Source organism: Ochotona curzoniae, unplaced genomic scaffold (assembly GCF_017591425.1).
Source record: "Ochotona curzoniae isolate NIBS_2020 unplaced genomic scaffold, NIBS_Ocur_1.0 contig_1014, whole genome shotgun sequence".
NCBI classification, from domain to species: Eukaryota; Metazoa; Chordata; class Mammalia; order Lagomorpha; family Ochotonidae; genus Ochotona; species Ochotona curzoniae.
Window position 1 is genome coordinate 49,087,137 of NW_024464920.1, and position 13,671 is coordinate 49,100,807.

The following is a 13,671-nucleotide window of genomic DNA, read 5'->3' on the forward strand; positions in this document are numbered from 1 at the left end:
TTATGACTCTGTTTTCACAAATCTGTTTTCATAGGGGGCTTGTGCTCTGGTGAACTGTGAGACCAGACCCTGTGTTCTGGTACATGCAGGCCCTCAGAGCCTGCTGTGTGCATGCGGGGGAGAGGCAGTGGTCCTCAGAGTCCCCTCACCTAGCTCTGAACCTGCTCTTGTCTCTGAATACAGGAAGGATCACCAAAGCGCTCCACCCGTGCAGTATAGGGAGCTGCAGGCCCTGCTGCAAGCCATGCTGAGCCGGTGTGTGGAATTCTCCCAGGTCTCACTCAACAGAAAGCCCCTGGTCAGTGCACTGCTGTCTGCTTCTTGTGCAGTTCCTGCCATGATGTATTTTGAGAAAGAAAAATTAGGGCATCACTTTGCTTCTGTATGTCATTTTTAGCTTTTTCTTCATATGTACATGCCTACATTGAGGTGTTTTATTTTGGCTTTTTTAGGCATAAGGTTAAGGATTACTTTCCCTGATTTTATAGATGAGAAAACGGAAACCACAGAGGTTAAGTAGTTTATCCCCAAGATCCAAAATGAGCAGGTACTTGGGCCTGGCTAGTCCATTCCAAGGTGTTTGTTACTTATTTTGTCTGTTTATGTCATTCAAGCAGGCATGATCAATGTGCTCACACACTTAATGAGGCTGATTCAATGTAACCAGTGTGCCATGGTGTGCTGTGGTTGGCTTGGAGTGTTCTTGGGTTTAGGATACCAGGAAAGATGCTGTCAGTGGGAACACTGTGTCTTCAGGGCTCCACACGCCTGAGGAAGTGGGGGATTTCCTCATGTGGCACAGTGTCTAATACAGACATTACAACCTGCCAGCTGCTGTGACAACTTCCTGCGTGCTAGCCCATGAGCCAGTTCTGTGGTTCATAAGGACACAGGTAGTCAAGCTTCCCCCCTTTACCATTTTATATTTTTTTTTTCAAAAACATTTATTTATTTTTATTGGAAATTCAAGTTTACAGAATGGAGGAGAGACAGAGAGCAAGGTTTTGTATCTGCTGATCCACTCCCCAAGTAGACACAACGGCTGGAGCTGAGCTGATCCAAAGCCACAAGCCAGCAGCTTCTTCTGTGTCTCCCATGCGGGTGCAAGATCCCAAGGCTTTGGGCTGTCCTTGACTGCCCTCCCAGGCCACAAGCAGGGAGCTGGGATGGAAAACGGGGCTGCCCATATGGGATCCTGGTGTGTACAAGAGGCTATTGTGCCAGGCCCTTTATATTTCATTCTTAAAGGATTTGTTCATTTATTTGAAAGAGTTACAGAGAAAGAAGGCAAGACAGAAAGATCTTCCATCTGCTGGTTCACCCACCCAGGGCTGGGCCAGGGTAATGAAGCAGTCACTACATCAGGGCCTCCCACTGAGTGGCAGGAGTCCAGGTACTTCTGCCATCTTCCACTGCTTTTCCAGGCACAATAGCAAAGAGCTGGAGCAGAAGTGGAGCAGCCAGTTTTCACACTGTTGCTCATATAGGATGCCAGTGTTATAGATGGCAACTTAACATGCTGTGCCACCTCAATGCTGTGCCAACACTGAGCTTAGAAGGTGTTACTACATTTGCAAGTGTGGACGCAAGAGCTCGTGGAAAGTTGGGTATCTGGGCACATCAGGAGCAGTGTAAGTGGAGGAGGCCTGCACTTTGAGCACAGAGCAGGCTAATGGGTTCTTCACTCTTCTTCCTGCCTCAGGGCCACGCTTACAGTCGCGATTCTGAGAAGGCCATTTTCCGAAGGGGGACATTCATCCTGAGCACTCTGGAGGGCTTTAGAAGTGCCTGCAGGTAAGGGCCCTCCCTGTGCTCAGTCACTGCACAGGGCGGGGCTGCTGCGGGAGATTCATAGTGAGGACGGCCTTCGGGAAGCACTGCTTCATTTCTGATGCTCTGCTCCATAGAGGCTTGCGGCTGGGTGGGGACTGAGTGTGTGAAGGAAGCTTAAGGACAGGCCACTGGGGTAGGATATTTTTTTGTTGTTGTTTTGTAAGAGAATTTTTGTTTGATTTGAAAGAGTTACAGAGGGAAAAGGAGAGACAGAGAGAGCTCTTCCATCTGCTGGTTCGCTCATCCAATGGCCAGAGTGGCCAGTATTGGATCAGGAGCCAGGAGCTTCTTCTAGATCTCCTATTTGTATGCAGGAGAGCCAACATTTGGACCCACTTCTGGTTTTCCCAGGCCCTTAGCAGGGTGCTAAGTCAAAAGTGGAAGAGCAGAACATGAGCCAGCACTCATATGGGATGCCGGCATCACAGGCGTCCATGCCTCACTTGCTGTGCCACAGGAACGCAACCCCCACCTCCAGCCAGGCTGTCTACAGATTCCTCCTGGTGGGGTCTGCCACTGTGTGGAAGTCACCCCAAAACCTAGCACTGTAGCTATTCACTGGGCAGCATTACAGCTTTGTTATCGTGTCTTCTGTGCTCGACAGAAGCAGTAGGAGATGAAGAGGGAGCCTCTCCTCATAGCCTCATGGAAGAGGCAGCTGTGCATGTGTGTGGAGTTTGCATTCTGGGGAAGGAGCTCCAGGTGAAGAGCAGCATGTGGAAGGGGATGTGAAACAGCAGCTAGCATGGAGTGCTCAGGGAGGCCCATGGGCAAGGGGAGGGCTTGCAGGAGACTGGAGAGGTAGCCAGGGACCTCTGTGCTCCTCAGGCAGGCCCATGGGCATGGGGAGGGCTTGCAGGAGAGAAGGTAGCCAGAGACCACTCTGCTCCTCAGGGAGGCCCTTGAATTCTCTGTGGATCTGACAGCGAAGATGATTCCCCCTGGATCTTCAACTCAGGGATCTCACTAAGAGGTTGAGTCATCCTTCTGTCTCCCTCTTTTCTTCTCTTTCTCTACTCTCTTCCCCACCCTCTCTTTGTTAAAGTTTTTGTTTGAAAGGCAGAGAGTGAATGCTCGCATCTGCTGGCCACTCTCCAGATGCCTGCAGTGGCTGAGACTGAGCCAGGATAAAGCTGAGAATCGAGAACTCAACCGAGTCTCCCTGTGGGTGATAGGAGCCCGGTCGGTGGAGCCATCACGTCTGCCTCCCAAGGTCTGTGTTGGCAGCAAGCTGGAGTCAGGAGCCCAGGTGGACGTGGCTCTGAGGTCTTTTTTTTTTTTTTTTTTTTAAAGATTTATTTTTATTATTTTTTCATTGGAAAGGCGGATATACAGAGAGGAGAGACAGAGAGGAAGATCTTCCGTCCGATGATTCACTCCCCAAGTGAGCGCAACGGGCCGATACTATGCCGATCCGAAGCCAGGAGCCTCTTCCGGGTCTCCCACGCGGGTGCAGGGTCCCAAAGCTTTGGGCCGTCCTCGACTGCTTTCCCAGGCCACAGGCAGGGAGCTGGAAGGGAAGCGGGGCTGCCGGGATTAGAACCGGCGCCCATATGGGATCCCGAGCGTGCTAGGCGAGGACTTAGCCACTTGCGCCACCGCGCCGGGCCCAGGCTCTGAGGTCTTCCAGCGTGGGATGCAGGCACCCTAACTGGCATCTTAATTGTGAGGCCAGACACTGTGCCTAGAAGGTTGCTTCTAGCCTGTGTTGTCTGGCTGGTAGTGGACATGCTCATGTGTTGGTCTTCTAGGTTGGCTGTGGAATTTCAGAGTGAGCCTTTGGCCCAGGAGAATCCATTCACAGCCCCAAGCGCCGAGAAAGAAGACACCCTGGCGGCCTTCTCAGAATTTCTTCTCAGCTCCTGTGACTCTCTCTGTATCCCCATGGTGCTGGTGGGTCCCCCTGAGTCGTGGTCAGCTGCAGCTTTGGGGAGAGAAGAATGCGAGGGTGATCTGGGCTCAGAGGCATAGGCAGTGACTGACTGCTCAGCTGGCCTGGCTGAAGCCTTCCCGATGTCATTCTTGCAGCGACTTCTTTGGTTTTGAAACTAAAGTATAAAGTTTCACTAAAGTATATAGTTTCACTATACTAAGCATATACGTATATATGCTTCTGAAGAAAAAGTAGAAAGCAGGAATAATAAAAGAATATGTGGGTGATGTTTGTGGAGTGCAAGCACCTTATCTTTGTTGCTTTGTGAAATCCTGCCAGCGACCCTGGGAGATGGGTGCTGTGAGTTTCCCTGATTTATGGATGAGCTTGTCATAGTGCAGTGGTTCTGAAACAAGGAGGTCAATGAGCAGTGGTGGATATCTCTGTGACTTAAACTACAATAAGGAACACATATGTGCGTTCCCTCAAATGAGTAGGCAGCTCTGAATAAAGACCTCGCCCTGCAGAGCTGTTTCAAGCTGAGGGTGAGATGGGAGGAAGAGTGGGGTGCAGAGCTGTTGACCATCCGGGTAACCGTGGGTGAGTCCTCTCCTGCGAGTCCTGAGGGTCAGGGAAGGGTACGGGGAGGGTCCCCTGCTCTGTGAGAGATGGCCTCTTTCCCTCCAAGAAGTTGGTGAGTCAGCCTTGCACCAGCTGGTTGTGGACAGGAGCTCAGCACAGGCTCCCCTGACTGAGGCTCAGGCATCTCACATTGGTTTCCTCATCTGCTCTGCCTTCCTTAGAGCTCAGTCTAGAAGTAAATAATAGCATCAGTGTGTTATTCCTGCTTTCCACTTTTCTGTATTTTATACATTTTCTTTAGTGAACCTATCTTAATTTATAGTTAAAAACAACAACCTTGATTTATAAGCCAAAGGGGTGGTATCTTACAAGCACACTGCCTCTGAGGCCCCAGCTGTTGAGAGGTGACTGACCCCGGGGTCTGCGGTGGTGGCTGGGTGTAGACCTGGAACCGGAACCCACATTTTCTTCCCCATAACCAGGAGCTGTGCTATCCTACATTGGGCTGTAGGATCACCAATATCCGTGAACTCACCTTGTAAACTGTATTGTTTTTGCTGCTACTGCTGTGGCGCGTACGTGACCTCATGGGTTTTTTGGTGTTGTTCTCAGGGAGGTGAGAGATTTGCACACTCTGAAGTGGCAGACCTAAGGCTCAGATGTAGCCTTGTGGCATTTGGCTCCTCTTCCAGGGGGAGAGACTAGCTCACCGTGGCCGGCTTGACGCTGGCCTTTACTGATGCTCGTCGTGCTTCTGAGGCTCAGGCCTACTGGCCGTGTTTCCTCCTGTTTTTATAGAGACACCTGGAGCAGGCCGCTCAGCCGGCCCTGGTGGAAGTCTTCTTCTCCATTCTGCACAGCCTGTTTGTCATCGTTCCCCACATGAAGGAGAAGTTTTCTGAGAAACTCGGTAAGCAGCAGGCACGTGGGAGTGGGGAAGGAGGGCAGGCATCACGCGGCTGCTTGGAGGACTCAAAGAGAGCGTCGCGGTAGGGTGGACCTTTGTGTCCTCGTGAGTCTGTATCCTCTCTGTGTCCAGTGTTGGGTGGAAGAAGCTGAAACACACTCCCTTCCCCGTTCCTTCCATGCTCCACGGCCCCCGGGCTTCACAGGACGGGAAGCTTCTCCGGCTGCTGAGCACGAAATGCTGCTGTGACAACTGAACAATGTCCCCATGTACCTCCCAGTCCCTTCCAGTAGAAGTGTCCCACTGTACTCTGAGGGCCGTTTCTAAAGCCAGGCCCACATGGCTTCCGGGTCCTTCTCCAGTGCCTCTGGGATCTCGCTCTTCCCTTGCCATCTGTTCTCTCTTCAGTGTAAACTTTCCTTTCTCAGTCAGCAGAATAATTCCAGCAGCAGAATCAGCCTCCTTTGTCTTCCTAAGACAGGAGCAGCAGTGGAGAGACGGGAAGGGGGACAATGCTGGCAGTAAGCACTACCTGGTTAGTGACAGCAGATAGCGTCACGTCCTTGTGTGCAAGCAGGTGTTTACATGCACTGGTTGCAGTATTCTTCAAAGAAATCTCTACATTCTTTAAAGGGTTATTTATTGGAAAGTCAGATATACAGAGAGAAGGAGAGACAGAGAGAAAGATCTTCCATCTGATGATTCACTGCCCAAGTGACCGCAGTGGCTAGAGCTGAGCCGATCTGAAGCCAGGAGCCAGGAACCTCTCCCAGTTCTCCCACATGGGTGCAGGGTCCCAAGGCTTTGGTCCGTCCTCGACTCCTTTCCCAGGTCACAAGCAGGGAGCTGGATGGGAAGCACAGCAGCCAGGATACAAAGAGGTGCCCGCGTGGGATCCATGCAAGGCCAGGACTTTACCCACTAGGCTGCTACACTGGCCCCCAACCTCCGATTTTTGTGTTATGATTGTCCTCATTTTCCTGATGAGCAAACTGAATATCAGAGTCACCCAGGATTCAAACCTAGAGATCTGGTTTAAAATCTTTTAAAATCTTTCTTTGCTGCTTCTTCTTCTTTTTAAAAGATTTGTTTACTGGGGCCAGTGCTGTGACGTAGCGTGTTAAGCCACTGCCTATAATGTTGGCGTCTCCTATGAGCACTGGGTTGAGCTCCAACTGCTCCATTTCCAGTTCGGCAACTTGCTAATGCGCCTGGCGAAGCAGCCAAGGATGACCCAAGCTTGGGATTTCATACCATCATGGAGACCTGGAAGAAGCTCCTGGCTGCTGTCTGCTGATCTGCCAGCTCAGGCATTGCAGCCATTTGGAGAATGAACCAGTGGATGGGAGATCTGTCTCTGTCTCTCCCACAGAGACAGGTCTTCCACCCACTCTTTCACTTCCAGGTAGCCATGGTGGCCAAGGGCTGACCCATACTAAAGCTAGCAGTCTGGAGTTTCTTCCAGATTGCCCACATGGGTGCAAGGACCCAAGGAGCTGGGCCATCCTCCACTACTTTCCCGGGTCATCAACAGGGAGCAATCTTCCTGAAATCACAAGTGGTAGCCTTACCCTCTATGTTACTGTGCAGCCCCTAGGAGTCACTTTCTTTTAAAAAAAGATTTATTTTATCAGAAAGGCAGATTTACAGAGAAGGAGAGACAGAAAGATCTTCCATCTGCTGATTCACTCCCCAAGTGGCAGCAACAGCAGGAGCTGAGACAGTTCGTTTCCAGGAATCAGGAGCCTCCTCCTGGTCTCCCACGCGGGTGCAGGGTCCCAAGGCTTTGGGCTGTCCTCACCTGCTTTCCCAGGTCACAGGCAGGGAGCTGGATGGGAAGCAGGGCTGCTGGAATTAGAACCTGTGACCATACGGGATTCCGGTGCGTGCAAGGCGAGGACTTTAGCCACTATGGGGGGAGGGTTAGACCCCCTTCAAGGGTGAGGTGTGTACAATGAGATGATGAAAGGGGCCAGATAAAACCATGGGCAACATCCAATGTCAGGAGGAGCAGCTTGGGAAGAAGAAAGAAACCCAGAAAAGTATAGCAAGTGAAGTGTGGAGGCTTGTGGATTCTGGACCGGCCAGTGGTGTCCAGTGCTTCCCAGAAGTCCTGAGGTTACAGATGACCGTTGGCCTTCCAGGAGCTGCTGGCTCCCTTGGCCTGAACTGTTTCTGTCAGGTGCTTGGGAGGGAGGCAGACTGCAGTTGAGGTGAGGTACTGAGACAGGTTAGAAAGCTCTGGTGATTCTGTGTGGGGGGAAGAGGGGAGGATTGGAAGTCAGCAAGGAGCCAGAAGGAATGTTTCTAACCCTCAGGCTGGAAAACCCTGATGCTCTAGAGCAGCAACAACAGTAGGGATTTTTTGCTTGTTTGTTGTTGTTGTTTGCCCATATGAGTTGGATTCTTGCCTTATTCCTTGAGTTTTATTTATTTTATTGTTTTGGGGTTTTTTTTGTTTATTTTAAAATTTTAAAATTTGTTTCTCCCAGGTGTTCTGACAGCTTCAGTTTTAAATGAGATTATGTATGTGGATTTTCCCGATGACTGCACTTCCAAGCTGTTGTGACAGTTGGCTGACATATCTTCCCTACTCCTATCCTTCTTCCTGCCTTCATATTTCAGGCAACACCCGGGGTCCTGAAGATGGCTCAGATTTGGGGTGCTGGATAGAATGTAGAAGTGTGGATCTCTGGGGAGCTGGAAAGTAGAAAAAGGCTGTGAGCTCCGCAGAGAGACTTGTGCAGTGTGGAGCCAGGAAAAACAAGATCAGAGGCCCAACCTGCAAGGCGCGGGAGGGCAGCAGGCACCCCTGGGAGGGGCACAGAGACCAGAGTAGGAACTCTGCATCCCTGAGCTATCAGCCAGGAAGAACCCTTTCCAGAAGTCAGGGAGGAGGGTTGTGGGTTAAATGTGGCCCCAGGGGGGTGCTGTGAAATCCTGAGGGGTCCGTTAGCTTCCCTGGAGCAGTGTTGGGGCTGGCCAGTGTCGCTAGCTAATGCAGAAACTGATGCCCTACCCCTGAGAAAAACCAGTCACTCCTGGAGCAGTGCAGAGACAAGGAGGAGCAGACGACCTGTGCTGGACCTGGAACTGGATTCTCTTGTCCAAAACGGGAGAAGGAATCGAAGCAATGTGTGTGTCCTTCTGTCCTTCCCAGGGCCTTAGTAGACATTGCACATTCGGAAGACGAATACTCATCCCACACTTATCTGACCCGAGGACCCGTTAGATGATTCACTTACATTTATTAATCTGACCTGATACTTTGACAAAAGCCCGTGAGGTGCAGATGTCAAAACCGAGTCTCAGGAGTGTAAGGCGTTTTCCCCTGTCGTGTTACTTGATGGTGACACAGCATACCCCGAGCCAGGATTATGAGGCTAAGCTCTTTGATACCACTCAGGCTTGGGAATCTCTGTGACATTACTGGTTTAAACTGCTCTGTGCTTTCCTCCCACTTCTCTGAAGCCGCCTCCTCTTTCATACAACTGACCCTGGAGCTGAAAGCCATGTTCTGCAGCGGCCCGAGGTATGTATGGCCCGTGCAGAACTGAGTGGCCAGAGGGCTGGCTAGCATCTTTGTTGACTGGACAAACAGAAATTTCTGGCTGGGTGTGTTTTGGGTATGGGACCATGGTGGGGCTGACATAATGTCAGCATTATTCACAGACAGTGGTATGAACCAGACTTCCAGATGATAATTAATCTGTTCTGATAGATTTTTCTCATTCCAGGTAAGGGGTGGGTACCTACACATGAAGATTAGCAGGGCTCTCAGAAATCATCTGTCTAACCTCTCATTAACATGAGGAAACGAGGCCCTCAGAGGGCAAGGGAGTGCCTGGAGGACAGTGTCCGTGAGGTTTTAGTTGGTGAAGTTTAGCAGTTCCAGAGGTCTCCACAGTGGCCTTCTCTACCTCCTCACTCATGATTTGGGTTGGCTTTTCATCCCTGTTCCAATACCTGAGAGAAGCTGCTTAGGGAGGAAGAGGGCTCCTCTGAGCTCAGGTGGTCTGATCAGGGCAGTAGAAGGGTGAGTAGCATCCAGAGGAAGACACACGGCGTGCCAGGAGGCAGTGAGACAGGACACACGCTCCCATTGTATGGCCATGCATCTCTTGTAAGGCCACCGCGATTGAATCCTGCCACTTTAATTCAGTATAATCACCTTCACACACCACAACACCACAACTGGATGCTGTCTCCATTGTTAACCCCTGGACCACTGTAGAAGACTTCAGGGACCAGATCCCTAGCACGTGGGGCTGCTGTGCGGATCCTGCACCAGCTGTCTCATGTTTACTAGGTAGCTCATTAGTTACAGTCTCTGAGCCTACAAGGTGGCTATGAGGTGGGCTCCAGCTCTTTTGCATGTCTCTCAGTAGAAAACTCAGCATTCAGGACATAACAGGGAATCTCTGGACTCAAAGTCCAAATTTGGGAAGCTGGGGATTTGTGGCGCCCTGTTAGTGTCCACATCATGGGTTCCACAGCATCCTCTTGTGTCTGAATTTCTAGAATGGTCAGGGGCATTTTTGGTTCGTACGTTTTCTTTAATTGCAGCTCATTAGCCCTCTTTGACTTATTTTTAATACATTTTCAGTAGTTCTCTACACAGCCCAAGTGTCTGTGGGCACTTGTCATCCCCAGCCTGGGGCCTCTCTACCATGGCCATGGGTGAGAGTTTACCAGGCCCTGACAAAGCACTTGTGTCCAGACCATGACCAGGGTCACACCCCCTGAGTGGGGATATCATCTCTTTTATTCTCTTTGTCTTCTCCCTCTAAGCTACTCAGCCCTGAACCAGGTGTGTTCCAGCTTCCTCTACTACATGTGCCTCAACCTTCTGTCGGCTCCAAAGAAGACAGAACCGCCTTCCCGGGAAGGTAAGACACTGTGGCTGGACCACTAATGAGGTCTGCCGTGGTCTTCGGAGCCTGCATGTCTAATGGATTTGATGGAGAGTGGGGTTGGTACAGGACTCTCTTTGCTTAAAATGTTGTGGGCTAAGGAGTTGATTAGTGCTCATTGGGCTGGGCAGGAACAGGAACCGGGCTTGTGGCTAAAAACACCTAGACTAATTGGACTCATCTGTACCCAATATCCTGGCTAAATTAGGATTTAGAGGGAAGAGTATATAAGGAGAGGTGAAGGAGCAATAAAGGGAGACTTCCAGAGACTTCCACCATCGCTGGTCTCCTGTCGGTGCTTCATCCCCAGACCCTCCCTCTGTCCACGCTACTGGCTCTGCTGCTCGGAGCACTTAAAAAGGTGTAGGTTGGTGGAACTGCTGGTTTATTTTTAGGGACATGAAATATAATCAGAAAGTACTGGAATTTAAGACTCCAAGAGCTGGGAAGGACCTAGAGGCCTACCCAGTCTCATTCTTTCCTCCAGGCATTTCCTCGGCAATACTCCCATCGCAGGAACCTCGCTGTTTGACGTTCCCTGGAAAATCCAGTGCTCACCATAGCCTGAATAGCCTGTTCTGTTTCTTCATTCAGACGTTTATTCTTTGAATACCAGATGTAATTCCAGGCACTGTGAAAAGCCTGTGGAGACAAGTCTTGCTCTCCTGGAGTAAGAGAGAGGCAGGCAGAACAGAAATAGAATATCAGGGATGGCCAGGTGGCATGAAGGAAGGATGATGGAGGAAGCAGGTGCCTCCCTGAGGACGTGGTATCTGAGCAGGTGTGTGAACCAAGTACGGCAGAGTTGGACAGAACACAGGCAGGAGGACCAGCAGGGCTGAGGGCTGCCCAATTTCCCCTTCATGAGATGTCCATGGATCCTCTGCCATATGCCAGCGGAGGCCTGGGAACTGCCGTGGACACAGGGATGAGTGCAGTTATGTTCTCTGCCCCGGGGAGTTCCTCTGTTGGAGAATCCATGTCTGGTATAAACTGACATAATCATTGTCTTATTCATTCAATAAATATTACACCTTCTTTATGGTAAGACCTAGTGCTAGCTGTAATTCCTCTTCTCACATTTGTAAGCACACTGTTGTCTTCCCCTGGCTCCCCTACCTCCCCGTTTCTCATTGGCTGGTCTCAGACACTGCTGAAAAGCAGAAGCCCAGGCGAGCATTTCCGTAATCAGGACTCAGCTCGACTGCTGCTCGGTGTGGCAGGCACTCCTCCACATGCGGTCTGTAATCTGCCTGTTGAGGCGTGGTCTCTCCTGCAGAGAAAAGAGCCCGAGACAGTTGGCAGCCTCAGCGTGGAGGCCTCTTGGGATCACAGATGCCAGCGTGAGTGCTGCCAGCAGCTCCTGTGCCCGTCAGAATAGGCAGGATTTCACACAGCTGCCTCTGTGAAGGTGCTGGGACCTGCTGCTCAGGAAAAGCTACACTTCGTTCACATGTGCACGACCCTCTTTTATACATCAGAACAAAGGGCACATGAAGGTCTTAGGACTAAGGGTACCTTTCTTCCTTTCTTCCTTTTTCTTTTTGTTATTATTGTATTGAACCAAGTGTGTCTTCAGTGGAATTGCAATCCGGAGACTTGCTCTGGCTCTGATAGCAATTGCTCTGGGATGTCTCGCACCCTCAGGCCTTGCTGGTCTACTGCCTTTGCAGGGCAGACTTTTCCAGTTAACCTCCCTCCTGGGTCCCTACTTTCAGTCTCTCATCCTGCAGCAAGTCTCACCCCCTGCTAGAAGGGTCTGTCTGAAAACGAATCTTCACATGCCATGCCCTCCAACCTTCAACACCAGGCCGTTAAGCAGAGTCAGACAGTGGGGAGATGTGGCAAACCGGGTGAGTTGGCTTGATTCAAGTGTTGAGCTCTGAGGGTCTTTTTTCTCCCTATTTTGGTATGAAAGCACCCCTTTTATGGAGTAGAGGTTTCATAAGAAACCTAGGAATCTCTGCCCTCAGGATAAAAACCACATTTCCTAAGCCACATTCAAGGTCTGTAGCAACCTACGAATTATATCCTACGGTTCTGCGGCTCCTGACACCCACATCTCTTCACTGACTGCTCATGCTGAACTGAAACATGATGGCGTGTCCTCTCATGACTCTGCGCCTGGAACGCTCTGATTACCTGTCCCTCAGTGAGAGTCCCCTCCTCTTCCCCGCCTCAGACGCTCCCTCCACACCCTCCGGCACTGGCTGCATGTCCTGCAGATTGCCTGTCTGTCCACCAGCACCAGGAGGCAGAATCTGGGCATCGTACAGCCTGGCCTAGGGCAGCCACACATCAACAGAGGTCACCTGGAAGTGTTTTTTGAGACATGTCCCCGTCCTTCTTGACAGTGAAAGCTGCCCCAAGGAAGAAAGGCATCTGCTGCCCTGCCTGGCTGCCCCAAGCAGGTGTCCCCTTGTCGTCGGTACTGGTGAGCTGGCTGTGTGTGTGACTTCTCCCCTGCCTGCTCCTTTCCAGAACTCTCTGCGGTATCTGAGCTCCTGCAGCACAGGCTGCCCCAGATAAGCAGCAGGAGCCTGGAGAGCCTGGCCTTCCTGTCCGAGCGCCAGTACGTGGAGGGAGCTGCTCGCCAGAAACAGTACTGCATCCTGCTCCTCTTCTACCTGGCCCATGTCCATGAGGACAGGTCAGTGCTCGGAGCCAGCGGCTGCGGGTGGGGCCTGCAGTTCTCACCTGTAGCCTGGGTGGTTCAGTTACAATGCACACTGAGGCATCGTCCAAGCTGGTGTGTGGACACTGGGGACCGGAGCTCAGTGAGAAATGGGTTGCATTCTGGAGGCCTAGCTGTATCTCCCAGGGAGTTCAGATGATTGGTAAGCACAGTGCTGAGATACAGAGGCCTGGAGTAGTGGTCAGTGTTTGATATGCTGGACGGTGTTATTTGTATACAGAAAAAAAAGCTTCAGGGAACGAGCATTAGATGTGCCACTTGGGACTTCCACATGCCATGTTGGAGTGCCTTCATTTGAGTCCTGGTTTCCCCAAGTTCTGATCCAGCTCCCTGCTCATGTGCACCCTGAGAGATAGCAGGTGAAGGCTTAGGCACTTGGATCCCTGTTACCCACCGTGAAGGCCCCAGTGGAGCTGCTGGCTCCAGACTTTGACCTGGCCCAGCCCTGGCTGTTAAGGGCATTAGGGAAGCAGACCAGCAGATAGAAGATCTCTCTTTGCGTTTGTCACCGTCGTTTAGTCTATCAAATAAAAGCATCTTTTTTTTTTTTTTTAAAGATTTATGTGTTTTGCTTGAAAGTCAAGAGAGAGGGCCCGGCTCGGTGGCCTGGCGTCTGTGCACCGGGATCCCATATGGTTGCCAGAAACTTCTTCTGGGTCTCCCATGTACATGCAGGGGCCCAAGGACTTGGACCATCCTGCACTGCTTCCTTCCCTGACTCATTTTTAAGGAGCTGGATTGGAAGTGGAGCAGCCGGGACTTGAACTGGTGCCCATGTGAGCTGCCAGCACCACAGGCAGAGGATTAGCCAGTTATATCACCATGCTGGCTCCAATAAAACATTTTAATTCTGTGTTTTGCTTTAGTT

General features: G+C 51.0%; 1 protein-coding gene across 1 annotated transcript in view; it reads left to right on the forward strand.

Annotated features, from left to right (window-relative positions):
* Positions 1–13,671, forward strand: part of MEI1 (meiotic double-stranded break formation protein 1) — a 37,597-nt gene that overhangs the window by 1,842 nt on the left and 22,084 nt on the right. The window contains exons 3-9 of the mRNA XM_040986840.1: positions 184–298; positions 1,703–1,794; positions 3,585–3,726; positions 5,087–5,198; positions 8,667–8,727; positions 9,987–10,084; positions 12,590–12,758. Coding sequence (XP_040842774.1) covers positions 184–298; positions 1,703–1,794; positions 3,585–3,726; positions 5,087–5,198; positions 8,667–8,727; positions 9,987–10,084; positions 12,590–12,758 — 789 coding nt within the window. The remainder of the gene's footprint in view (positions 1–183; positions 299–1,702; positions 1,795–3,584; positions 3,727–5,086; positions 5,199–8,666; positions 8,728–9,986; positions 10,085–12,589; positions 12,759–13,671) is intronic.